Here is a 27,411-nt window from a genome sequence, read left to right on the forward strand (position 1 = left end):
AATCTGTAAAAATTAGGAGAATCTGGGAAGAAGATGACATTCTGAACTTCTAAGACATGTTAATAATATTACTTAGCCACGTATCATTCAAAGAAATATGATTCACATGATCAGACATCAGATGTCTGACTAGCTACTTTTGCTCACGTTATGGCAAAGAAAAATAAATTTATTTTTAATATATACCAATATTTGATTAGTTATATTGGTAATAAAGAGAAAAAAAAAAATTTCTTCTTTTATGCTCTGTAACCTGAACAAAAAAGAACAGCTGGGATGTAAAAATTTTTACTTTTATTGGTACATATAACTATATGAATTTTTCATTTCTTAATTAAAAAAATAAAATTTCTTATTCTCACCGTGACAATTTTAGGTATTATCAACTAAATCCAGTTACTATTTAATTTTTCTTCCTCAGGATTGTATGGGTTACTGACTTGATCTTATCTCTTTATTTCATTCTATAACAGTTAGCCAATAAATTATATTGCTTAAAGCTCTGTGGACACATGGTTCACACAGCATCAGTCAAACACAGACAAATTAGTAAACTATCTAAGTAATAATGGGGTGGAAAACAGTGATAGATGCAGCATAGTGTGCAACACAATGCTCATTTACCACATTTCTTAGACTAATTAAAGTTGTTTATGCCAGAGGTCATTTAGCCCATTATATATGGTGGTAAGAAGCTTCATTAATCAATAATGTTTTCAAAGCTAAAAGTCCCAGTTAATTGCTGTTTAACGTTTCTTTTGTTTGTTTCTGTTTTGTCTTGTTTTGTTTTCCCAAACAGGAGACATAATAAGATACCAGTGTCAGCCAGGGTTTACATTGGTTGGTAATGAGATTCTGACTTGCCGTCTAGGTGAAAGGCTTCAGATGGATGGAGCACCACCTACCTGTCAAGGTTTTTTCTCCTATTTCTTTTCCTTCTGCCAGACCAGCTGAACGGTGATTCCTTAAATACCCTCCACTATCTCTTTACATAAGATGACACATTGAAAATATTTCAGACCTTTTGGTGCTATTCCCAATATTATCACTGTTTGTTATGCTGAATGTGTCAAATATTAATGCAAAATAATTAGTAATGTTTTAATGAATTTGATGAGCTTGAAGGACTGCTACCTTACTTTGTAAAAATAATAAAATCACAATTATTTTTTTGGAGGCAGTCTAAATTTAATAAATAATGAGATTATTTCATTTTATCTAGAACATAATACTATGAAAAACTACATGTACATTTTTAAAAATGCTAAATTAACATAACATGGATTTGGGTGAACAAGATCTCAACATCATTGTTCGGTGCAACTTTACTTCCACTTTTATTCAGTGTTTTTTAAATAATAGGTTTTATATGTGTGTGCATGTGTGTGTGTGTGTGTTATTGAAAACTGTGAATAGAGAGATGTAATACTACATCACTGTTAAGGTCGAAATAACATTACAGTCCTGCCAACCACTAACATCACAGTTTAAACCAGTCTTTATTAAACTGACATTTGGTGTGTTATGCTAGAATAGAATTTTTCCATCATTTTTGAAGGAAATGCAAGAGTTTTCTTTCATACCAAACCAGTTAGAGAGCTAATGGAGAAAATCCTTGCCCATCATTTATTTTAAAAAATGTAATCCCTTTCAAGTTTCAGTGATGGGCACATGTTTATGTTTTCTTACTAATTCTTCCTTTATTTCCAGAAAGATAAGTAGGGACATACAGTTATAAAGAAGTATGCTAAGACATTTTAAGAGGAAAAATAAAACGAAACTACCCAGTCTCATAAAAATATAATTTATGTTAACAAAAGCCATTTTGAGTCCTACTAGTTGTTGTAATATTCCTTTGTGATCCATCTACTCCTGAGCTTAATATTTTAACATCTACTACGAGATTAAAATGCTTTCCAAAATCAGTCATAATAATTGCAGTTGATTTATATTTGTATTAAATGAAAAATACTGTCAATATGTATTTTCTATCAATCAGATATTTAGGGTTCCCCCTGCCCCAGAAATCTTTATTAATTAGCGTATCTATAAAACATTAATGAAGAAAGACCTTTTTGGAAATAATAAATGAATAGTAAATGACTTATTAATAAATCTACTACTTTACAAGTAAAGCTTTAATATTTGACTGTTTCTTAGTAATTTCTGATGTTTCAAACTGGTGTACAACTTAGTAGTTAGGCATTTAAATTCATCACAATAATCAGTATACTAATTTTTAGAACTTAATTATGACTAAAATGTTCAACTGTTTTAGCTGAGAGCTGAAAAGTTACTGTCTTATAAATATAACCTTTTTCTGCATTCCTGAAAAACTGGAAAGATCAACTACTACTTCTGAATAAACTCTTTTCCTGTGATTTTATGCACAAAACTATGCAAAAGTCAATCTTGGTGGCAGTTCTTAAAAATCCAAAGTGATCTTGAATTGTGAGTTTTATAAGAACTTTAACACTGATGATTTCTGCAAATCCACGCATTTATTTAGGTACAAGTGTGTCTAGGAATAGCTTCCAACACCCCAGTTTAAATTAACATCCTAACTTAGATGTCTCATAGCATTTAATGGGTGGAAAACCATAGTAACCTCCAGGCACTGCTTTAAATATTAGGATGATATAACAATAGATAGGACAAACAGAGACATATGTGCTGATCCTGAAGCGTTCTCTCAGCATGTGTTGCTGAATGCATATTTATATTCATTGCAAGTCTCAAGACAAAAACTCGGGAATGATGACTTCAATAACAATAGTAATCTTTGCTCTGTCACATATAAATGCTAAAAATTAGATCAAATACTAAATATTACATCAGTGCTCTTACAATTTCACTCTAAATTGGAATGAAATTAACATAATCTTCAGTTAGTAGACTCATCAAATTAAAAGAAAAAAAAGTAATTAATTAAAACGTTTAAAATGACCATTCAAACTGGCCACCTAGAGTAAGCAGTAACATAATTTTCTCTTATATTTATTTATATAATGTGTAAGCTTGAATATAACAATATTTAAGGTAATGAATATTGAAACCCAGATCAGTAGAGATCTTTGTGGCATCTAGAAGCAACAAAAGTATTTGCCTAAAATTTATGTCTTTCGTGGTTTTAGTATACTACGTTGGTTTCCATATACTATACTTAATTGTGTAGATTATAACACATTCCGTAAGAGTCACTCTCAATGAATAAACTAATTTCTTCTCTTGGTTCATATTTGTATTATCTATTAATTCTGTTCACCAGGCAGAGCATATGTTTATTGTTAGACTTCGTAGTATTACTGAACAAAATTTAAGTAACAATGTTTTAGTTTTGAATCTAATGTGTTGCAGTAAAGATATAGTAATCAATAATGAGGTATCCCTAGGAGAAAATATTGAAGCAAAATGTATTTAAGATTTTATTTGGTGATTTTAATTGTTACAGGTTAGTTTGCACCACATTTAGTACTATTTAAAAATACATCTCCTTTTTTCTATTTTTCTCTAATGTGTATAAGTTAGTTGTGCTCTTCTTAAAATTCTTGAAGATCTTTAGATCAGAAAATAATCTCTATCTCCCACAAATTTTACTGATGCCTATCATCATAGACTAGATATTAGAAAGCATTTATTTCCAGAACGGATTATTAGGCGTTGGAATGGGCTGCTCAGGGAGGTGGTGGAGTCCCCATCCCTGGAGGTGTTTAAGAGTCAGGCTGACATAGCGCTGAGGGATCTGGAGTAGCTGGGAACTGTCAGTGTTAAGTCAATGGTTGGACTGGATGATCTTCAAGGTCTTTTCCAACCTAGACAATTCTGTGATTCTGTGATTTTCTGTCTTCTTTTGTTAAAATAGAATATTTCCCATATGCAGTATGTAACTTTGCCCTTAATTTCCTTTGAAGTTAGCTTCTACTTTTCAGATAAAATGAAAGTTTCAGAGTAAGAAGTCCCAAACTTTATTTTGCATCATAATTAGAGGACCATGAGAAAATTCTTGAATGATGACTCTCAGCTATATTTTAGCTACACTATCTCAGATTCATAAAAAACCCTTACTACCCAATTTCCAAGGGAATCCATTAAACAGAAATAAGTCTTTAAGCTCTCTATAAAATTCCTGAGGGATGTTTACCTGGAGATCCTGAAACAGGAAAGTTTGCAAAGCAGACTCATATGGATACAGCAAAACTATCTAAATAAACTAATGCAGCCAGTTGACTATGATGATCTTCCTGCCTTGCTGCCACGCCTCTCTGTGTGTGTTTACATATATGTATGTATGTATAAAGCTTGAGAGGATAAGTTTTTTCATTTGTTTGAGATATAAAGGCTATATCACAACTGGCCTGGCACTGTAATTTGACAGCCAAATTCTAGCTATATGAATTTTCTCATGTGGAGTGGAGGTGTTCTATTCATTCTCTTCTCAATTAACTGAGACAAACACAAGAAATGAGAAACAATTATTTAAATGTAGCAATTAGATGCTACTTTTGAAAGTGAAAGATAAATATTTTTAGATATATAGACAGATTCCTTTCTCTTTTTCAAGGTCTGGTTGGATGGGGCTTTGAGCAACCTAATCTAGTGAAAGATGTCCCTACCTATGGCAGGGCATTGGACTAGATGACCTTTAAAGTTTCCTTCCAACCCAAACTATTCTATGATTCCATGATTCTTATAGTTATGCTTATGAAAATGATTATTCTTTTTCTCTCTCTTTTTTTTTTTTTTTCTGCTTTTTTGGTGTTCCCTATCTCTCTTCATAGTCCAGTGACTTTTTCCCCATAAAAATATTATTTTTGTGTTTAATAAGCCAATATTATTTTTAGTGTACTTAAGAAATTTAAGATCCTATTATTTTCTTGTGTGACTTGTAATGGCTCAGTACTAACTCACTTTCACTAAGTGTTAGCTATGAATATAAATGCCAGATTTTAAGGCTCCTGTTTAGAAGTGATCTGAATAAACTGTAGGCACTTGTTCATATAACATGAAGCAAAATCAGTTATTGAAAAAAATTCCAATAGCATGGTAATATCAAATATTTTTATTTAATGGCTTTGTTAGAGTTCTAACAAATTTAAAATCAAGCCTCTTCATCATACTTTTAAACACCATTTTTCTCAATTTCAGCAGCAACTTCAAATAGTGGCTTTAAATATCTGAAGATAACATATTTACAAACATTTATCCTGTTAGCATCCACTATCCCTCCTGAAACTATGGCAATTAAGAATAGACAAAGCTGCTATGTGTTTTCCGGCACAGCTGTAAGTGGAAGATTAATAACTTCAGGATATGCTGTATAGTATAAGAAAAAATAATTATTTTGAGTAAAGTGAAGGTATGGTAGGCAAAACCTACTGAAGAAGTGAACACAGATAGAGCAGGTGTAGTCTTCTATCCCTGCAGGAAACACTCTCATGTTGTGGGGTCTAACCTCTCCCAGCCATGTATTAGAGAAAAGCATAAAGCATGTTAATTTTCTTATTGCCTAGAGTTAAATTTGGGAAAAAGGTTATCAGCATTTAAGAACTTCAGATTTCCCAGCCATGTATTAGAGAAAAGCGTAAAGCATGTTAATTTTCTTATTGCCTAGAGTTAAATTTGGGAAAAAGGTTATCAGCATTTAAGAACTTCAGATTTTCATAATTTCTTCTTCAGCTGATTTATGTCTACTCATCAGGGAAACAGTCTGTCTCTGTGTTACAAGGAAATATCCAGTTGTCTGAACTTGAGAATTCACTAGGAACTTGAATGTATAACCTAAAAATCTCTCATATAGAGATTTAATAAAAAGGAAGTGGTTTGTAAATACAGATTCAATATGCACATAACATGCATGATACAGTTACACATCTCTTATGCTTACCAAAGAACTGAAGGATAATGACAAATATGGAGTTAAAATAAATATATATCAGAGTGACTCTTGGATTTTTACTTTTAAGTGGGGCAGAAATCACCTGGGGTTTTTTCTCCTAATTTAATCTTTATTTCCTTAGAAAGTGTTTGTCATATGGTTAACTGTTGTACCTGTTTTTAAAAGGAGGAGCTATTAGATTAATTGTCAAAGGTCAGACTGCGATTCTCTAGCTCTTTCAGCGTTATTACACCAACATCTTGTCTCCTAGTCATAGGCTTTGATTTTAAGAACTCTTCTTTGCTGCTTCTTTTGGTAAAAGATAAGAAAGAAATGGGACTGTATTAGGTGTGGTGAAGGAAAAAAAGGAATTCAAGTGTTTTTTATTGCATGTAAAGAAAATAACCTAGCATTTTCTGAGGTCTCTATTAATCTAAAACTAGAGAGCTGGATTAGCACAAGGCATCTTCTTGTCTCATTAGTCCTACTAAATGTCAGCCTGAAGTGTGTCTTTTAGTTTCTAGACCAAAAGCATAATATAGTGCTTACATTATGTGTAGGTACATCAACGTTCTTGGAGCTTGATTAAGGATCTGAAAATTTAGGTGCTGTATTATACAGAGTGTGGGAGGTATTGATTACTCTTTATTTAGAATCTGACAACCAAAAAATCACAGTGTCTTCAAGTTTTGCTTTCAGTGCAAGACTACCTGGAATTATTGCTGACAGTAATAGCAATCTGAGGTGGAAGAAAAAGTCTGTGGTTCACTTTTTGAAAAATGCAACAATTTAGTACTTAAGCACAGCCCTCAAAAATATCTTATTTTCCAGAGAAGGAGAGAAAAATGTTATTAATTGATAACTCCTGAGTGTTGCAGGGCTTATTTTTAAGATAAACATTATTTTAGATCTTTTGTCTACTAACTGACTTTGTTTCTAAAATGTTGTCAGTCTTTCTGTATTTATAGCAATAAAATGAGTAAAGCAGATCTTTTAAACTCAGGAATGCCTTGTCAGTCACATGAAACAAATAGTAGGCTTTAGAGTTTTTTACAAATCTTTTCTGTTTCACAGTTCTCTGTCCAGCCAATGAAATGCGTCTGGATTCAACAGGCGTAATACTGAGCCCTGGATATCCTGACAGCTACCCAAATCTCCAGATGTGTGCATGGACCATTACTGTGGAAAAGGGTTATAATATCAGCATGTTCTTTGAATTCTTCCAGACAGAAAAGGAGTTTGATATACTTGAGGTGTTTGATGGTAACTATAGGATGCATAACTTCGAATGATACTTTTTCACTACATATATGTATTTTTACATTGCATCTGTGTAATCAATATTGTTTACGCATACCATAATTTCTTAGTATTAAAAAATCTTAAGCAATTATTGGGATTTTTTATGATAAAAAGAACTGTTGGATTACTGTGTTTCAAGATTGTACTGCATTGATTATGTTTAGAAACAATTTTGTTTCTGAACACATATGTAATCTCTAGTATATAACATGTAATGTCAACCTGCATTTTTAATTCAGATAAATTTGCCATTTGCTTGGAGGATGATTTCTATGTATATTAATTGTATGGATATAATTTATTGTATGTTATTTTAAACTTTGTAACTCCTTCTTTTTTTTTTTTTTTTTTTTTTTTCTTCCTTGTGTCAAGGACCAAATAGTCATAGCCCATTGCTCATTTCTCTCAGTGGGGACTATTCGTCTTCTCTAAATATAACCAGCAATGGCCATGAAGTATTTCTCCGGTGGTCAGCAGATCATGGCACCAATAAAAAAGGTTTCAGGATAAGATATATAGGTATGTAAATCAGATATTCTTTAATGTATATAAAATTTCAATATGAAATATACTTATTTGTGTGAAAAGGGTAAGGTAAGCTCTACTTTGTAACAGCAATTGCCTATACTGAAAGGAAATCCAATCTGGTTTATATATGAGCCTGATGATACCAATCTTGTGAGGAAAAAAACCCACCACACTCTAAGTAGGATATATGAAACACATGTGCTCTGTAGAGATTCAAGTAAATGTTTTGCAAGACTTTAAAATGGCATAAGCCAGTACTAAAGATGAAAGCAGCAGCTTCTCCCTTCTCTCTCCTTTCATTTACTTTCACTCATGTGCCTCTGTTCTTCATGTTGGACCTTTATGCAATTTGCTGTTAACACTTTTGCTAGGACAGAGGAAGAGGTGGCAACAGGGCAGGAATGAGCATCTATAGGTGGAAAAATGTGAGACACTGAAGGATTGAACACTTTAAGCTACAGCAGAAGCAGCAAAACACATTAGAAGAGATCAAGAAGTATGTCAAAAAAGCCAGCACTCTGTCTGTTGTTAATTCAGATGGACATATTTATAAATAGTGCGTGAAGATGTTACATAACAAAGATTGATTTTTATATAATTGATTTTATAGAATTATTATATATATATTATCTTTTTATAGGATAATATTCATTAATCAAGCTAAACTAGATCTGTTGCAATTTACAACAATTACACAAAATCTTTATTTGATTTTTTTATCATGACCAAAGACATGAAATATGCAGAATGAAAAGTACTGAGGATGGTTACTCTATGTTCTAGAGAAGTTGTTGGCATAAAACAATTTCACTTTACAAAGCAGAGAAAGCAATAGTGAATAAATATAAAATTATTCTTTCTATTGTGTTTCTTTGTTTTTCCTCACTCAGTTTTTGGCTACTTCGCTATTGCAGAAAAATAACTAGGCTCACAACAGACTGTAAAAGTGTATCAATGTCATTCTTCCCTTTAGGAGGGGTCGGTTTTCTCAGAGGCAAAATGGTTTTTGTATAGCTAGATAAAATTCACTGTTGGCTAGACACTAAATATTGTATGGTACCTATTTTCATTGCCTGTAGTAGTACCTGTTGGATCTGTTAAAAGAGAAAGAAGATAAAGTTCTTAAAACTCTGCTTACTAGCAGTGAGAGAACTATTGAGAGGTAGACAGGATATATTTACTAATGATCTGTATCGCTTGGAAAATGCCAATATATTTACTTATACACTAAAGAAGTAGAAGTGTCTGTATCTCTGGTTCGTCCAAGAGTATAAGGCATGAGCAATTTAATGCAAGGAAGAAAATATTTTTATAGTATGTGCTCTGAAAGATATGGCAGTGCTTCTCATTCTGCTGCTTGCTTTAATAAAGAGTAAACAAACATCCACATGACTCCATCCTGATCAGGGGAAGCCTTTACCTGAGAAAATCATTGACCTAAAGTAAGTCATGGGACATAGAAAGGCTTAAAAAGTGCAAGTGAAGCAGCACTTACTCTATTTGCCCGAGAAAATACATACCAATTGTTACCAACATTTCTTGAAAGCATGAAGGAAACACTTGAAAACAAATGTCCAACTTCATTTTCTTTCCTACAAAATGATAAAATGGCCATCTAGGCTAACCAGTCTTGGCTCGTCCTCGAAACAAGAAGATCAGAGACTAAGTTCTTAAACAAACATTTATCTTAAAATGGCTACCAGGTTTGTAAGTCTCTTCTGGTCCACTCCTCTGACAAGGTAGCCAAAACCAAGTGACTTTGTACTCATGGACTTAATGAGTTAGAAGAAATATAAGCATAATGACAGTACAATAAGTAATCTTTATTATCAGAGAGACTTAAAGTACACAAATCCTTTCAGATTATAACAACTATATCTTTTAATGGTCTTTTTGCTCTCATAAAGATTTATGGTGAGTTTTTTTAATAGTATCTAAATAGGACTTCTGTAGGACCTTTTGTGTTCTAAAAAAAAAAAAAAAAAACAAACAAAAAAAACAACAGATTCATTTTTTTTCCTATGGAGTTATGGTGACACTCAAATATGATAAAAATCTATTTTAGATTTGCTAGTTCAGTTCATTGTAGAAGGAAAAGATTATTTGAAAACAATTATGTGTAGCATACCCTTGATGTTCCCTTCTTTAAAAAAAACCAAACAAAAAACATACTACTGAAATTGATACAATTGCAATAAATTTCATCATTAACTAAAATTCTGTAGCTTACTTGGTTTAAAAAAGGAGATGGTTAAAAATAAAGCCCCAGTTGTAGAAGTGAGCTATCACTATATTTCCTTTGAGGCTACTAAAACCTTATAATGTCCTGTTCTTTCACCTTTATAGTTAATGAAATTTCTTGATGCATGCATGATCACAATACAAAATACAACAGCTTGTAGTGATGTTTTCTCAACTTGTTATCAGATGTCCACTGAATTCAATAAGAATTTTTCAAGAATTGTCATCTGGATTCTAAATGCATCTTTTATTTTTTCAATATTTATGTTTAAAGCTCTCTACTGTAGTACTCCAGAGTCCCCTCCACATGGTTTCATTGTCAGTCAGACAGGTGGACAACTCAACAGTATGGTTCGCTGGGCTTGCGATCGAGGTTTTCGGCTCGTTGGGAAAAGTACTGCTGTATGCAGGAAGTCTCCGTATGGTTATTACTCATGGGATGTTCCAGTCCCAGCTTGTCAAGGTAATTTCTTTTATTATAAAATAATATACCCTAGGAAACTTTCCTGTAAGCCATCAATTTTCTGATGCACAATGAGTAACAGACAATCATTTAATGGTCATGCCTCCATATCAAAATATTTCTCCCTAGTAAAGCTTATTAAAAAAAAAAAAAAAAAAAAAAAGTTAATTTTAAGAATCAGTATTTCAACAGAATTTACAAAGACTGGCAGATACTAAAATTAATCACTGTGAGGAAAAGAAACCCCACCAATTTAAAATATGATATTACTAAAAAAAGTTCATTTAAAACTGAATATTTAGTAAAGTTCATTTATCATGATCCAAGAACTGTTTAAAAAGCAGAAGGACCTGAAGCTTACTACATTTCCAAGAACAGGAAACTGGATCAAAAAAGCATTGCCTATGATGCCATTCTAATCTTCCATGGTTCAAATGAAATTTAGAAGAGAATTAATTGGGTTAACTATATATTTAGTTTCTTCTGCCTTATAAAAGCAAAACATACTCTATTTAACAAGGAAAAGGAAATGGTTAGTTAATACCCATCACAATTGTATTCTAATTCTTCCATTCCTGAAAAGAACACTACTGTTCTGATAACTTACCTATGTCACTTTTCAGTGAACTATTAGAAGGATTATTTTTCATTAAAATTTGCAGACGTGCTTATTCAAAATATGTACATTTTGTTCCTGTTGACCAGTGGAGATAAATGCTGTAGGAATGTTCCATTTTAATTTGTTAATTTCTCACCAGGTTGTTTAATGTTGTGGGTTTTGTTGTTGTTTTTTGGTGTGTGTTTTGTTTTTGTTTTTGTTTGTTTGTTTGTTTGTTTGTTTTTTGAGTATTTGAACTGTATTTTTCTGAAGAAAACTATCTAACTTTTGTCAAAGGTGAAACAATCTCAGTTTCAAAACTTTTTGGATAAATTTCTATTAACATATAGAAAGTGTGCTTGTATTTTTAAAAACTGAAAGTCCTTGAAAAAAGAAATGTAGAGGCACTGCATTTGATACATATCATTCTTTAGCTTTTTCTCCTCATCAATTATCTAATGACTGCCTTCATGAGAGTTATTTGTGGTACTTGATCAGACTGTTAATTAGATGTATCAAACAATGTGGAATGAAAAAAACCCCAACCAATTTACCAATTTCAAGTAACAAATTATTATTATCAACATACTGAGTAGAGTTCAGTAATGGAAATTGTTGCAATACCTAGATAATACTTTAGGAACAGGTGGAGTTAAGTGTTTAGTAATCTCATGGTGTCTGATCAAGTACAAAGACTGTTGGTAGCAATTGTTAGCATATTGAATATTATTTAATCTATGTATTAATTGAATAACAATTATAATTATGCATTTAATGAGGACTAGCTTTGATACATGATATGAACTTTATTCAATTCTTCCATCAAGTCCTTGTGCACGGAAAGTGGTTTGTGGCCATGGTATGTACCTGCAGCTTGCAACAGCAAACTTCAGATTCAACTTAAAGACACATTATTACTTCAAAACCCTTCAGGAATAAGCTGTTTCCACACATCAGTCATACCCCTAAACTTCCTGTTGTTTTTCTGAGGTGAAAATTATGCCCCATACCCAGATGATACGGGAGATTTATGATATGATCTCTTGTGTCAAAAGGTTAAGAACACCATCAGTAAATGCCCCTCATGTTTTTTCAGAGGATACTTACAAGACACAAGGGCTTTGCCATTCCCCCTACTACTGAGCAGTACAGCTTCACCTCAAAGTAGTTCTAATTCTTTTAAGTATGGGCTAGTGGGTTTTAGAACTTCATGATAGAGAGGATGAACACTGTTTTAACAACTATAATAATTTTTTTCACACATCTGAATGCAGGGTTGCCACAGATGACCATTTAACACAGCAAAAGAAAGGCTTCATTAACACTGCAAAAGAAAGAGTTTTTTTTTTTTTTTTTTTTTTTTGCATAGCAGTGCAAGTTAAAAAAAATGCATTTGCAATTTCTGTAAAAACAGTGCATCTCATTTTAATCTTTGTTTTCTGTCTCCTAAATGAAGATTACAATCACAGTAGTAGTTACTAGCATCATCCTATAGGAAATGAGATATCTAAGGCCTCAAAATTTATGAATTCTTTAATGATACTTCTGCAATCAGCACAGCTAGTGGTTTGTGGTGGTTTGGTGGGCTTTTTAGCAAAAATAAGTCCATTCCTTGGCAAACATTTTCTACTGCCTGCAGAATATTTAATGGTTGTATTTAAACTAATGCTTTGTCTTTACATTTTTCACTTTGTATCTGTACCATTATTATAACTTCTGAATCCTTTCCTATAACTAATGAATGCCAGTAGCCTTCTCCACTACAGCTTTTTTTACCAAGTTCATGAGTAAATGTTAGAGCAATTTTTAATGCTTTCATTCTTATACCTATATGAATAGGAATTTTGAGCTTTGAACCTCTAAATAGATTATACCAGCCATTCTTCAAATCACTTGCACTACAGGGCTGACAGAACCTGTAAAATCCGGATACACGCTTTAACCTTGGATAAAAGCTTTTTTACATTATTTATAGAATTAAACGTATCTCAGTAGAAGAGACTCAATGCAGTATTAAGGAATTAAAAAAAAAAAAGTGCCTCAACCAGACTTCAGCAATTATATGAAACCTGTTTCAAAGTTAATAAAAAAGCACCCTTCCTCTGTCATGAAAAGTACAAGGAAACTGCTTCAAAATCTAACAATGTATTAGTATAATGGTAAGAATAAAAAAAAAAAATAATTGCAAACTTTTACTGTTCTAACTTTTGCATATTCTTTATTCTGTTTATATAGACATGCATTAAATGAATCATAATGTGAAAGTGTTGTCATCCATGTATCCATCTCAGTTGTAATGATATTAAGCCTCTGATCACAAGTCAACACAAGATTCCCATGGTTAACTAAATTATGATGTTTGATTATGATAAACTTTTGAGAGAATTAATAGGTTTACAATAACCTGTCTGAATACAAGAATTAACATGAATTCATATAAATGCTTGAATATTTACAGCTGAACATAGATCTCAGAAAATTCAAAGTGTTTTAAACATTTGGTTTTCTCCCAGTTATTTTTTACATTTTAATTTTTTATCCCAGAATTACATGATTTTTTGTTTTAATTATTAAATATTTCTCTTGCAAATAAACATTGTCTCAGGCCTCATCAGAAATCAGTATTAATATTTTATAATATCATATATGGATAACAGGGAAATGATTTTACAGGAATTCTAGGTAGACATGTTAAGTAAGTAAAGTGTAAAACATAATACTACATCCAGAAGAATCTTCTAGCTCAGTAATCTAAATTGTCCATAACAGCAGACATAAGTTTTGCATAACTGGTGATTGTTACACAAATTATAATAAAGCATTAAGCAAGAAAACAAACAAACAAAACATACCAAGAATACCTGGTTAGGTATTACACCTGATGAGTTATGATTCTCTCAAAAATTAAGCTAAAGTACATTTATAGTGATCTGGAACAAATATCTGATGTGTAAAGCATAATACCTTCCAACTTTACATTTTTTTTAGACATGGCTATAGATTTGAGATAGTCATATTCATATACATTAGAACAATTAATATAACTATGTAGAACACAAGTCTTGTATTTATTTGAAATAGACTTCTGTTTATTTTCAAATATATGGCTGTATCGGTACGGGTGTGAAAACTCAATTATTAACTTACTAAATGCCAAAGAAATAGCTGTCATCCTTTAAAGTTATTTGTAAGGCAATCTACAGGAAATTTAGTTTTCATAAAATTTCTTAATTCTTCATGTTAGATGTCCAAGTTGTTAAGTTCAGTCGAGTATGTCACTGAACAGTTTCAGTAGTCTCACCTATGTTTGAAATGTTCCTGGTAAATGTTATCAGCTCTAGACTGATGTCTGCATTGATTTTTTTTTTTTTTTTTTTTCTCATATCCCCAAGATGTGAAAGGAAGCTACATCTACTAAATGTCATTCTTAAGTGAGGCAGAGCAAATCCAAGAACTGGAGGTCCTTTACAGGGTGAATAGTCTGATTTCTGTTTGTAAAAGTGTCATCACATAAACTTTTAATAGTGCTTTAACATATTTAAGAACTTCATCCTGGTCTAATAATAATTCCTGAAGTTTCAGGGTTTTTTTAAAATATGCTGGTAGTCTTTGAAAACTAATAAAGTTAAGGGCTCTGTGGGGCTCTTCCAAGGGCTCTTCCAAGGGCTCTGTGTGTGTTTCACTGGAATTGGAACTGTGTTCTGAAGATTGTGAACAGAGAATAGATTTTAGTGTTTCATTTCCCATTATAATTATGAAGTTGATTTGCAATACTGATGAAGCTGACATTTAATGACCAAACATTTCTGTGATAAACCTGGTTTGGGGGCACTTTGGAAGTTCCATATTTTTAACTTTTTCCTGTCAAGTTGTCAGACATGGCAATAACTTGTCTTGTTCTGTTCATATTTTTTCCTTTAACTAAAAGATACATTTCTATATAAGTTTCCACATATGTAAAATTCAGCTCTTAACTACTGTAAACTAAAAATATCATTGAATGATTCCTTGGGAGCACTGTTGTTTATATAAAAGGCTGTTACGAAGCATGTGGTGTGCTGGGATTGGACTCGTTTCTTAAAAATTTTAGGTTAAGGGAAGGATACATTTTTCTTGTGCCACGAGATTGATTCTGTTAACACGGATAATATGACTCTACATTTATCAAGTCACTAATTTTTGAATACTGAAGGAGTAATAATCTCAAGGGTAGATATAAAACATCTGAGGTTGTGTCTACAAAATATCTGCTATATATTTTGCTGATTGCTAAGAAACAGAATATGCAGTATGCGAACAAATGGTGCTATAGTGTTTGTTGGTGCTTAGGATCTTAAGAAGCACCTGTTAATATATTACAGGTCTTTTGCCGGTGTATATTAATTTTTATACCCTGCTGAATGCTGGCCCTGATGTAACTGGCACTGGACTTGGTTCTGGCAACTCCATTATTGTCTGGAAGTTCTTTTTATGATTAACACTTGTTTTTGAAGGAAGAGGTTAGCTTGGCCAGTTATGCAGTAAACAATGTTATCTGATTATACCTTGGTTATACCTGCTTTATTTGTCCTTCTCTTTGCATGGATAGCTCTGCCTAATGTTTGCTACTGCAATTCAGACTATTGAGGAATTTGAAATATAATAAACATCAACTTGGTCATATGTTTTCATTTTAGTGTCGTGGAGGCTCAGCTTCTTTCTTTGGTGATACCAGGTGAAATAGTACAGCTTTGTCAGATGTTTAGTAAGAAGTAGAAGATGGACCTTCTGGTTTAGTTAACTTGTCACTTATTATCCCTCTGTGATCAGGTCCTCTTACCCTCTGGAAGACTGAATTCAATGACTCTCTTGGGGCCTTCATTGTCTCCTAATAACTGTTTTCTTATTTTCTTTTAAATGTGTGTTTGTCTCTAGTTGTCAGTAGATATTGTGATAGCCATAAGATATATGTTTTTATGGTTGCCCAGGTGAGGTGATGAGCATATTAATAATAGTTTTCTGTAATATCAGTATACTGTATGCCTTTTAAAAAAAATTACATGTTATATGCAATTTATTGTTATGGCAATTCAAGCATATTTTAACACTGATCCTATCACCTCTGTTCTGCAAATTGTGATAGCATTAATGCTGTACCTGTGTCTCAGCTGTGATTATTAGCTTTGGTACATTGCCACATTGTTGTTACATTGCTTATGAAGCAGATCTGTCTTACATCAGATCAGATCACAATAGGGGCAAAAATAGATTACTCTTTTTTATAAAGTATTCATACATAGTCTGAGAGGCTTAACTTTTCATATCTCTGTGTAGGCAGGATAAGTGATTTCTTAGGGTTCAAAATTCCACTTCAAAGCAAAGTACTTAAGAACTAAGTGTCTAAACCCTTTTTTTCTTTATCTGACCTGCATTAGATGTATGGTGTTAAAATGTTGAACAGATTGAGTTTTGATCTTATTCTCAAAACAGAGCATTATTTAGAGCCAGATCATCTCTTCATAATTTCCTTCTGATGAATAATTATTATATTAAAAAAAAAAAAAAGAATGGCTTACATTTTCGCTTGCCAGTTTTCAATAACTTCAAAAGGGTATTTTCTTTCTGCTTTGCAGGAGGTAAAATGGAATGCTGGAAGTTAATTTTAGTGCTTTGCTAGAGGTCACACAGTACATTTGATGGAAGAAATCTGAGGTAGAAACTAGGTTCTTAATGTCTCAGACTGGTGCTTTACTCGTTCAACCATGCTGATCAGATTTTTTCCAGATATTCTCTATTCCTTCTTTTTCGATTATCTTCTGCATTTTGAATGGATAGCTGCAGAGTTATGAACCATTGTTCTTATTTTAACCTCCTCCATCAAAAAAGAAAAACTTTCTGAGATCTATTTCCCTAAAAACTATTTCTAGGCTTAAAACACACATTAATGAACTAAAAACTTATTTTTATGAATTTAAGACTTTTGATTCTACAATGCATAAACAGTTTGAGATTAACAGAAGCTTATAGTGAAGAAGGTATAAAATAACTGTCTTTCTCTTTATTCAGCAATATCCTGTGGAATTCCTAAAGCCCCATTAAATGGTGGGATATTAACTACAGATTACTTAGTTGGCACCCGTGTTACTTATTTTTGCAATGATGGATATAGACTATCAGCCAAGGAACTTACTACTGCAGTCTGCCAGCCGGATGGTACCTGGAGCAATCACAATAAAACACCTCGCTGTGTAGGTAAGTAACATGCTAAAACTCTCCAGTGAGTAAGAACATGGCTGTACATTTTGTTTATTTATCGAAGTCACAAATCTTCACATTACTTAAACTTTCAGCTTCAGGTTACTTTAATCTATTAATAATTGCTGGTATTAAATTCTTGTGAAATACATATTTGAAATGTATACATATTCTGTAACAACAGAAGAAATATGCTAGAGATTATAGTATATGTTCAAACTGATAATTAATTTACAGCTAAATCAAAATTGATGGTCACGGAGGTTTATGCAAAAGTCATCTCTTCAGTGAGAGCGGCACAGTTCCTGTGTTAACGAACCCTATTTACTATCCAGAATTTCAAAGTCTCTGGTACTCTGGGACACTTGCTTGAAACTGCTGCTTATTATTCATATTCAGCCCATCGTTATAATCCTACACCATCTAAAACTTGAGGGAACATCAGTAAATAGAAAATGAATGTTCAGTCCCAAAGAGAAGTGGATACCATCAGTTATAAATGGAGTATCAAAACCCAGGTGATTGTAAGACTGACAGAAATTTCAGTGTCTGATGTGCTTTAAGATTTGGATTATGTCACCCAATGAATTTTGGAATGGAAAGAAAAGTTACCCTAGAATAATTTTAAAGGATTTTTCCCTTTTTCTTTCTTTTTTTCTTCTTTTTCTTGTGCTTGTAAATTGCATTCCTTCATGCCTTTTCCTCTACCTAAAGAACCAGTCTGAATAGAAAGAAAGTAGTGGTCAGCAAAGATTTTCCTCTGTGCATTTTGGTCATGGGAAAAATTGTTTTGCTTGTTAATCTTTTTCCATTATATTAGGATTGTAGAACATTTTTGTTTGTTTTTTGGAGGAAGACCACATAGAATTAAGACATGAAATAAAAATGTGTAGCTGCTGAACAACCATCTTGGATATGGATATTGTCACCAATGTGCAGCCTCTCCAAATGAGTCTTTAAGATCTCATAGAATTTACCTGAGTAGAAAAATAATTCCTATATTGAAATGCAGCTAATGTTTTAGTAAATATTCTGATGTAAAGTGTCACAGGAATTCTGTGACTGAGAATCTGCAGTGAATTCAGCCGTGGTATAGATTCTATCTACACCAATTGCATAGTTCTACATACACAGTCACTTCTCTGTCTGGGCCATAAATCATTATCAATTGAATGAGAGAACTCATACCTGCTAACCAGATGCAATTTCAAATACAGCCTTACTCTTCAAATATTATGTCACTGTGTTTAAAATATATTTCTGAATTAATAATGGTACATATTTTCCTAATTTGCCTGTACTAAGCCACAAATAACTATGTGGGGTTTTTTATTTTGGAAGTTGTTACATGTCCAAGCATCAATTCTTTTACACTGGAACATGGAAGATGGAGAATAGTGAACGGTTCACATTATGAGTATAAAACAAAAGTAGTTTTCAGCTGTGATCCAGGATATTATGGTTTGGGACCAGCATCTATTGAGTGTCTTGCTAACGGCACGTGGAGTTGGAGAAATGAGCGACCTTACTGCCAAAGTGAGTACATGTTGTGTCTGCATCTGCAGTACAGATTTTCAGATAAAAATGTTTATTTATTTGAAAGTAACTAATTAAATATTGGAATCAGTTAATTAGAAAAATGTTTCCTGGCTGGAATTCCTGGGTATCCTAAAGGGTATTATTTGGAAATGCAATCCATATCTGTAAGCACACTTCTGGATTTTAAAGGTCCTTAAATCTATAATGGTACAAATAAGTAATAGAGAACATTTTCCTATATATTTTTCTAGGTCAGGAATGCTGTATAGTTTAGAAAAATGCAAAAAATTTGTATCCTGTCTACACATGATAAATAAAATAACCTTTCCTTTCACCTGGTTACTATATGGTGTGCAAATCCACAGCATTCCTACCATTAGCCGGAATGCTGATAACCAGCAGTAGGTACTTTTCAAAAAAAAAGAAGTATGTATATCTCTGTGTATATAGATATTTTACATACTATATATGTATTTGTATCCCTTTTTTCTTTAAAAGACAAACATTTTTCACTATGTTTGGGGAAGTTTTGTTTCCAATATTACCATTACATTTTTTTTAGCATTAAGTGCACTAGCTGCTTTCACCCTTTGATAATCCACTATCTTGTTTACTAGTAGCAAAGTTCTTTTTACTAATTCTTAGAATAAAATTATTAAATTATTATTATTATTTTGAATAAAAGGGTGCATTGAATTTTAAATAAATAGCAAGGAATTCCATGCACATTGTTCACTCATTATAACAACATATTGTGTGAATGCTAGAGCAAGCATTTCATTATGACCTAGAACATAAAAATTACATCTTCCCAAAGAAGCATAAAGACAATTTTTAAAATGAGAACAATTGTGATTTTGTAATATTAAGAAAAAGTAATTGAAAACAATGTAATTAAATAATAATTAATAAAGTTATGAATTGTGAGGATTTTTAACTTCACAGAGACAATTTTAATTGGTCCTCCCCTGCTGTTTCATAGGTATTATTTCTGGGGAAGTAGCAGTCTTTGTATGTGGAGATTTTAATCTATTTTTTCTATTGAGCAAAATATTTCAAGCTGTGAAATTTATTTATCTGGTTGACTGGTTGACATGTATTCCTGGTTGATAATTCTGTGTGTGTTTCTGATTCTCAGTTATACATTTCTGTTTTGTTTGGTTTTGCTCTAAAGTTATTTCTTGTGGAGAACTTCCTACACCTCCAAATGGGAATAAGATTGGAACTCAAATTACATATGGATCTACAGCTATATTTACTTGCGACTCGGGATACATGCTAGTTGGCTCTGCAGTGAGGGAATGTCTGTCTTCTGGACTCTGGAGTGGAATTGAGACCAGATGTTTAGGTAGGATACTACTGTCATGGCTTGCCTATTCTCTTTCTCTCTAGCAGACAAATGTAAGGAAAGCGAAACAGCTTGTCTGTTTCTGTTATCACAGACAATGAAGAGAGTTCTGCATTTTAATAAATGTGTGTGGTTATGTTGTTTTTCTTATCAAATATTGTTTGAGTTCCACAGATTTAATACCTTTTTCAATATCTTCCCAACATGCAAAAACCTGTGTCACTGGATTGTTGCATAGTCTCTAAAGTCGACCTGTACATAAAGAACAAGACTGATTGATTCCAGATGTGTCAGCTTTAATACATATCCATAGTAAAATATCTGCATGGTAGACCTGAACTCAGTGGTTATGTTATAGAATTAATCTGTACCCTTGCAAAAGATACAGGGGGGGGGGGGAAATATTTGTGGAAACTTTGACAGAAGCATTGTGGCCTTCTTTCTGAGAGAAAATTACTATCTATAGAATTTTACACCATTTAGTTGTACATATTTAGGCATCTTCACTTATTAAAAATACTCAGACACCAGTCCCTGAGTTGTTTATGAATAAAATGAACATATGATCTCAGTGAAACAATTTTTTTTTTTTTTTAATTCATTATGATCATGTGTACCTTGATCTGGGTTATTGTGTTAATTGCAGATACATTATTTTTAAGTCTATATGCAATTAGCATTTTCGTTTGAGTTGAAGTCAAAGCTATGGTAGTGTTCTGATTTTAGGATGCAATATGAAAGCCATATTGTACCTTGCCATTTGTGGGGGCATGAGAATATAAAAAAAAAAATCCATAAACTGAGACTTTCAGAGGAATCTTTACTAGTATATACATTAAATATAGTGGCTCACTGCAATATCTCTGTGCAGATTGCCATTTATCTTTTTAGACTACTCTCCCAAATAATTTTACTTCTGTAATACAGATTTTTTTGGTACAAATCTTCACTTAAGCTTAATTTAAATTACTCATGAATGAGGAAAAGTGATGCTTATCAATCTACAAGTCTAAAGCTGGAATTTCTCCTGACATATATTTGAGAGGAACAGACAGGCTTTGTTTATGTTTCACTTTTACAATTAAAACTCATTTAACGGGGGGGTGGGGGAAATAAAAGATCTTCATGTTTGCCTTTTTTTTTTTTTTAAGTAGTCATTAGCCATTTTCTTACCATTTAAGAAATGGTAAGACAGACAGACTGTTTTAAATCTAAAAGTGTTGGAGCACAATAGTATGCATGTAATATAAATGTTCTCACTTTTTTTTTTTTTTTTAATATTTATTGGTTTGTCTGCAATGGTTACAGCTATTGAAGGTTGGAGAAATGTGAAAATTTTCATCGGAGAAATGTGAAAATTTTAATCAGAGAAATATTAATGTAAAACAAGCCAAATTATTTTATCATTTATCTTAAAGCCTTTCCACTTTTACTTGCTGAAAAATGTAGTTGTGCTTGGACTCAGGTGGCTACAGGTGTATTTCTATTTTAAGTGTCGAAGATGCCTTTAAGAGTACACTTAGAAGACATTAATAAAATCCTACAGGCTAAAATAATAGCCTTTTCCAAGTATTTTGTTTAAAATCACAAGTTATTTTTTCAAAAGTTTTACTCAAATCATGTTATTTAATAATTGTATTAGAGAACTTAATTTTTATTCCAGTTACATGTAATTTGAAAAATTTATGAAAGGTGTAATAAATAAGAATATAAGTATCAGCAACAGAACCTAAAACTAGTTAGTGTTGAACCTAACAAAAAAAGAACACAAAAAAGAATTAGAACATAGATAACCTCTAAATTACCGAAAATGCTGACTAAAATCCAAATTGTATTACAGCACAAACAAAATTCCATGACATTGTAGATGGTTGTGCATGATTATAATGACAGCCATAATAGTGTCAGAGTATGATAATAGTTTTCACAGCCTTTTTTTATCTTTCTTTTTCAGTTCCTGCTTTTATTACGAGGACAATAGTAGTACTTTATGGCTATTGAATCAGGAGACAGTAGATTGCAAAGATAATTAGAACAGTTAACACAACTGCCCTCTTTTCTGAACCTCCTATTTTTTTTTTTTTTTTTTTTCCCCTGCAAAATACCTAAATAACAATTTAATATTCTATGACTAATCATATTAATGTAATGATCTTGGTTTGATCTTTCATTGGATGTAGTAGGAAATTGATATCTGGATCAGTATTCTTGTTCTCCACAGCTGGTGAGAAGAAACAATGTTCAAATTGAAATAATAAAACAAAACAGAGAGCCCCTGAAATAATTCTGTTGTGGAGGTCTTAAAAACAAATAAATGTTTCACAAGATTTTATGTTGAAAAAACTGAAAAAAAAAAAATCACTTTAATCTTTTAAAATAAAGTAACAGTCAAAAACAAAAGCCATGACTGTTGTGTCTCCAAGGTTACAGACTGCCTCTCACAGTTTATTCTGCTTGATCTTTTTCTATACTGAAAACATTAAATCAGTTTCTGTGGAAAGGTCTATGTAATAAATCCTGGAGAAATATTCAGTAACAGAATAGATTTCTATTGACTATCCTATTCATTAAAAAATGAAGAGATCTGTGTATTTTGTTACACTTTCCTCAGGGAAAAATATTTAAATATTTGATGAAGAAATTAATTGTTCTGTTTCTGGTTATATGAAAACTTAGTATACATTATTTATTTATGACATTAATTTTATTTGCTTTAATTTACTCATGAGTAACTGTAATCATTAGAACATATATTTTCATAACTATAAAAAAGTTTTATTTATTTATTTTAATGCCTATAATCAGCTATTTATTAAACTGAGCATTTCCCAAAGCAGAAATAAATTTGGTCTACTTCAGTAACACCACAGTACTTTCAGGTTTTTTATGATGAACAAAATTTCCTGACATTTTCTAAGGTTTCTCTAACACTGAGATTTTTCTTCCCTTTCTTCATTATTTTCACTGTTTTCAGACTTTTTATGTACTCAAAGGAGAAGCACTATCAGAAGATCACTACTTTTACAACATCACAATTTGAGGATCAGGTCTACCTTTGTTGTTGGTTGGGGGTTTTTTGTTTGGTTGTTGTTTTTTTTTTTTTTGTCTAATTCAGCTTGGCAGGAGGAAATACATAGACATTTCCAGAAAGCTGCACAATTTTCAAAGTGACTGTGGATAAAAGTTGATGTGGTGGAGATCAGTATGTGTTGAAATGATTTTTCTTGAGATCATTTGTTGTCTTCTAAAATGTTTCCTGTATTCATTTGGTTACCATTTCAGAAAACATAGTTAAAAAACCCCCAGCAAAGTAAACTTAAGATACAAAAATATATCATGCTTTGAAAAACCTTTCTGTTGGATCCAGTTCTTTTCATACTTAAAAGCAACAGCTGTTTTCTTAAATTATACCAAAGCATTCTGATTTCTTTCTGGGACCTTGTTTATTGTTAATGTAATGTAAAAAGTTTCATACTTCTCTTGGGGGAGGGTATCTAATTTTATTGAGTTTCTCTCTGTTGTGTTAGTTACATGACTGAGTAATTTTAGAAGGTGCTTAGACATCATATCAATGAAACCCCTGTAAAAACTAGGAAAAAAAGCTATTTTCAACCGTCAAACTCAGTAGAGGAAAGATACCTTATGCCAACTTTTCTTTATTGTTGTTTAGTAAACTAACTCCAGCTTTTCACATTTAAGTTGTGAATACATGCTCTTAAACACAGCTGGGCTATCTTCAACCCTTATTAATTAATTCCTTCTTTCTCAATTTTTCCTGACATCTAAACACATTGATAAAGCAGATCTGTTGATATTGTCTCCCTTCTTTACCAAAATTAATTGCTGTCATTTCCTGCATATGTCCTAGGCAGAATCAGCAATTGCTGGAATGACAGGTGTGTTCAGTTCTGCAAGTTAGTATTAAATCTGAAATCAAGGTAAAGAAAATATGATTAAATTTTTTAAAGGTCTATAAGATCTCATATTTTGTGGTTAACCTTGATGTTATGAAATGATGTTATATTTAGTTCACTTGGAGAACTAAACACACCTTTGTAAAATGCTAAGTATGCATAGGAATTAAAATGCAAAAAGGAAGATGGAAGTTTACTTGATCTATAAGACATATGGATGTGTTTTTCCAATACATGACTGATACTAGAGGAGTTTTCAACAAAGAAAGACAAGTAGCGGAAAAAAGTTAACCCACTCAAACTGCATTCAAGAGAGCATTAAATGCCAGCACTTACCCTACAATAGTATCAGGAATACCTTTCATCTCTTCTCAAAGAGAAACAGTATGCCTCACATACGGTGTCTTTGCATTAACAAATAATCCAACAGAAAGGAGCAGATCATGAGACCAATAATTTCTTCTGAATTCTCTATATTTGCATTACATATGGTCAGAGAATTTTCCTTGGACAGTATCTGGTCTAGTACTCCGAGCTAAATGTCATTTTAACTCATATGATTCTAAGCTGTCAGGAGGATCTGTCAATAATTTTGACCTATTTGTCTGCAAAAGGAGATAGAACACTTGTTTTGTGCACCTCAAGTTGAGCTTCATAATGTGCTTCCTCTGAAAGGAAGATAATTTGTTCATATCAAAACTACTCAGCACATTTAAAAGTTACAAGGAGTATCTGAACCAAAATGCTAATGTAGACACAACATGTGACTTGTTATCTGAGGGATTTATACTCAACTTCCTCTCTTCCTTTCATTTCATTAGAAATGAAATACCAATTCCAAATACTAATGAGTCATTGGTGGCGGCCTGCTACTCACAAAGAAAATGTAATGACATATGAGAAAGCAGTTATCCATTAATTCTTTACAAAGCAATGTTGTCAATGGGGTAAAAGAGTAGTAGATATACTGGTTGGGGCAGAGCAACAATGTAAGCTGACAGTGAATTAACCGGTGCTGTGGAGAGGTTATGGGACAGGTAAGGATCTGCCATTTAGGACCTCCAGTCAATTCATAACTGAAAGATAACAAAATAAGGGATGAGGAGTTTTTTTCATAAAACTGGTTTATAAGCTCTGTGTACGTTAGTGAATGAAAGCACCAGCAGGGAGGTTAGATAACCAAATTAGAAGGTATGAGAATATATTAAATTTATGTATGTTGTGGATAAATTAAATCAGGAACTGAAATATATACATATTTAAGTTATATGCAATTTATTTATTTGGAATAGCAAGGTAGAACAGTAGAGCTGGAGAGTTATATTTCAGTTCTTTTATTTAAGAGGAAAGTATGCATACTCAGGAGTGAGCATACCTTTACATTTCTACCAGGTAAGGACAAAGGAATCATAGTATTTATATTTTCCCAATCAGATTTCAGTCACTGAAGGGTTTCTGTGGCTATGTATCCTCTGAAGCGTAGCCTTTCTGCCACTATTTTCATCCTTAAAACTTTTGGAAAAACATACAAGTGACTAACATCTTCCTCTTCACTGTTTTTAAACATTTTTTTTTTTTTATACTCATGGTATTTCAACTTAAAGGGGAATCTATATCTCCAGTGATACTGAATTAATATATCTAGAGTTAGACATATGCTTCTCTTTGTTCTTCAATACTACTGCATAATAATAATAACTAGACTTTCAAATGAGCTATATGATGTTTCATCTTTAAAGAATTAGTCAGCCATTTCAAGGAATTCAGCAGAGAACTTCTGTGGATGATGGATTGAAAAAGATTTAAAAGAATGTTACCATTCATCCTGAACAGTTTTAGTACAGCTTGAACAGCTGGCAAGGTGAGGATTTTCTGAAACTAGAAGGAGAAAGAGCCCAAACACTGTTTTGTCCAGGGCTGTACCAGTGTTGTTTCAATACTGTGATTTTCTACAGAAGATGTTGTTTGTGAACAAGAGAATGTAAAAAAATTCACAATTATAAGAAATGCAAGCCTTGTAGAGAAGAAAGATACTCCATCAACTAAGTATTCCCTCCTCAGCTGAGGTCATCTTGACAGCTTAATTAAATTTGTTGAATAATAACCTAAATCTCTTTTTTCAATAATATACTGATATGTAGATTTCTTTCTCTACTATGCTCATGTTTGACATTACTGAAGTTAAAATAAGCATAGGTACGTTTTTGCCATTTAATATAACGTTTCTGTATTCATTTATTCCTACTCTTGCATCTCAGAGAGTAATCTGCAGAACAAAAAACTTCACTTGCAGCTGAGGTTTCAAAGATTCCGACAGGAAGTTATTATGCTCATTCTTCAATGCTAGAGCTGGATTTCATGTCACGATAATAAATTTATTTGGTGCTCATATGTCATTAATATCCTCCATTTCTATTTTGTTTCTTAATAATATTTCATGTAGTTATCCTTCTCAAGCTTTGTTAGATTGAAAATTGAGAATTTTAGTTATTTCCCCCCTCAAATCTGTTACTCAGTAAAACCTTCACATTTAATATCTTTCTTTGTATCATTCACTCATTGCCTTTGGTTCAATATTATGAATTTCTCGTTACATTAAGCACTAGAGGTCTCAACTGAATCCATAGAACTGTATATAGGTCTTTTATATCCATATCATAGAAAAGATGGAACTACACCCAGCCTTATGATACAGCACTAAAATAAAGTCATTAACAGTGAAAAAGGCTATCCTGAAAACAGTCTAGAATGGCCAAGTCTAAAATAGTCTAGAATCCTAACGTAGTGTGAAGTCAGCTATTTGCTACTAAGGTGTTAGAACATTTACACCCCACTCCTCCAGTAACAGTAATTATGACAATCTAATTGTTGCAAATTGTTGAATGGAGATTTTGCTAATTTTATTTGCTAATTTTATTTCAGCTTTTCTTCTATCCATAACCCAGTAATTAATGCAGTACAGTAAACGTATGTATTCAGCAAGGTACCATGCAAGGGTGTAATTTTTTTTTCTCTCATTCATTCTGATAAATGCAGATTAGAAGTACAATATTGATCTTACTGCTTTACACTTCATCTGTCCCATATTTCCCATAAATCTTATATGATTAGTTTTCATTTTTTTCAATAGCTTTCCAAGGCGACTACAACAGTTTTATATTTGCTTATAACTGGTCTTAGAATCATACTACTACTTTGCGGAAAAAATGTGATATTCCATTAGATAATAACAGTACTATTAAGTCTTTTATCCATGATAAATAAATGCTCAGTCACTTACTGGCAATTTAAACATGACTGTAAAATGATAATAGAATCGGCATTTCTTAAATGCTTTCTCATCTATTTGCACAATAAATTTCCTAGCAA

The 27,411-nt window shown here is 32.3% G+C and overlaps 1 protein-coding gene across 3 annotated transcripts in view; it reads left to right on the forward strand.

Annotated features, from left to right (window-relative positions):
- CSMD3 (CUB and Sushi multiple domains 3) overlaps positions 1-27,411 on the forward strand; it is a 732,271-nt gene that overhangs the window by 632,887 nt on the left and 71,973 nt on the right. For 2 of the 3 annotated variants that reach the window (XM_074897604.1, XM_074897607.1), the window contains 7 exons: positions 800-913; positions 6,950-7,138; positions 7,550-7,696; positions 10,221-10,409; positions 17,053-17,238; positions 18,583-18,777; positions 19,955-20,128. In XM_074897604.1, coding sequence (XP_074753705.1) covers positions 800-913; positions 6,950-7,138; positions 7,550-7,696; positions 10,221-10,409; positions 17,053-17,238; positions 18,583-18,777; positions 19,955-20,128 — 1,194 coding nt within the window. The remainder of the gene's footprint in view (positions 1-799; positions 914-6,949; positions 7,139-7,549; positions 7,697-10,220; positions 10,410-17,052; positions 17,239-18,582; positions 18,778-19,954; positions 20,129-27,411) is intronic. The other variant, XM_074897605.1, reaches the window with a different exon arrangement.

The sequence above is a fragment of the Athene noctua genome, chromosome 2, assembly GCF_965140245.1.
Source record: "Athene noctua chromosome 2, bAthNoc1.hap1.1, whole genome shotgun sequence".
NCBI classification, from domain to species: Eukaryota; Metazoa; Chordata; class Aves; order Strigiformes; family Strigidae; genus Athene; species Athene noctua.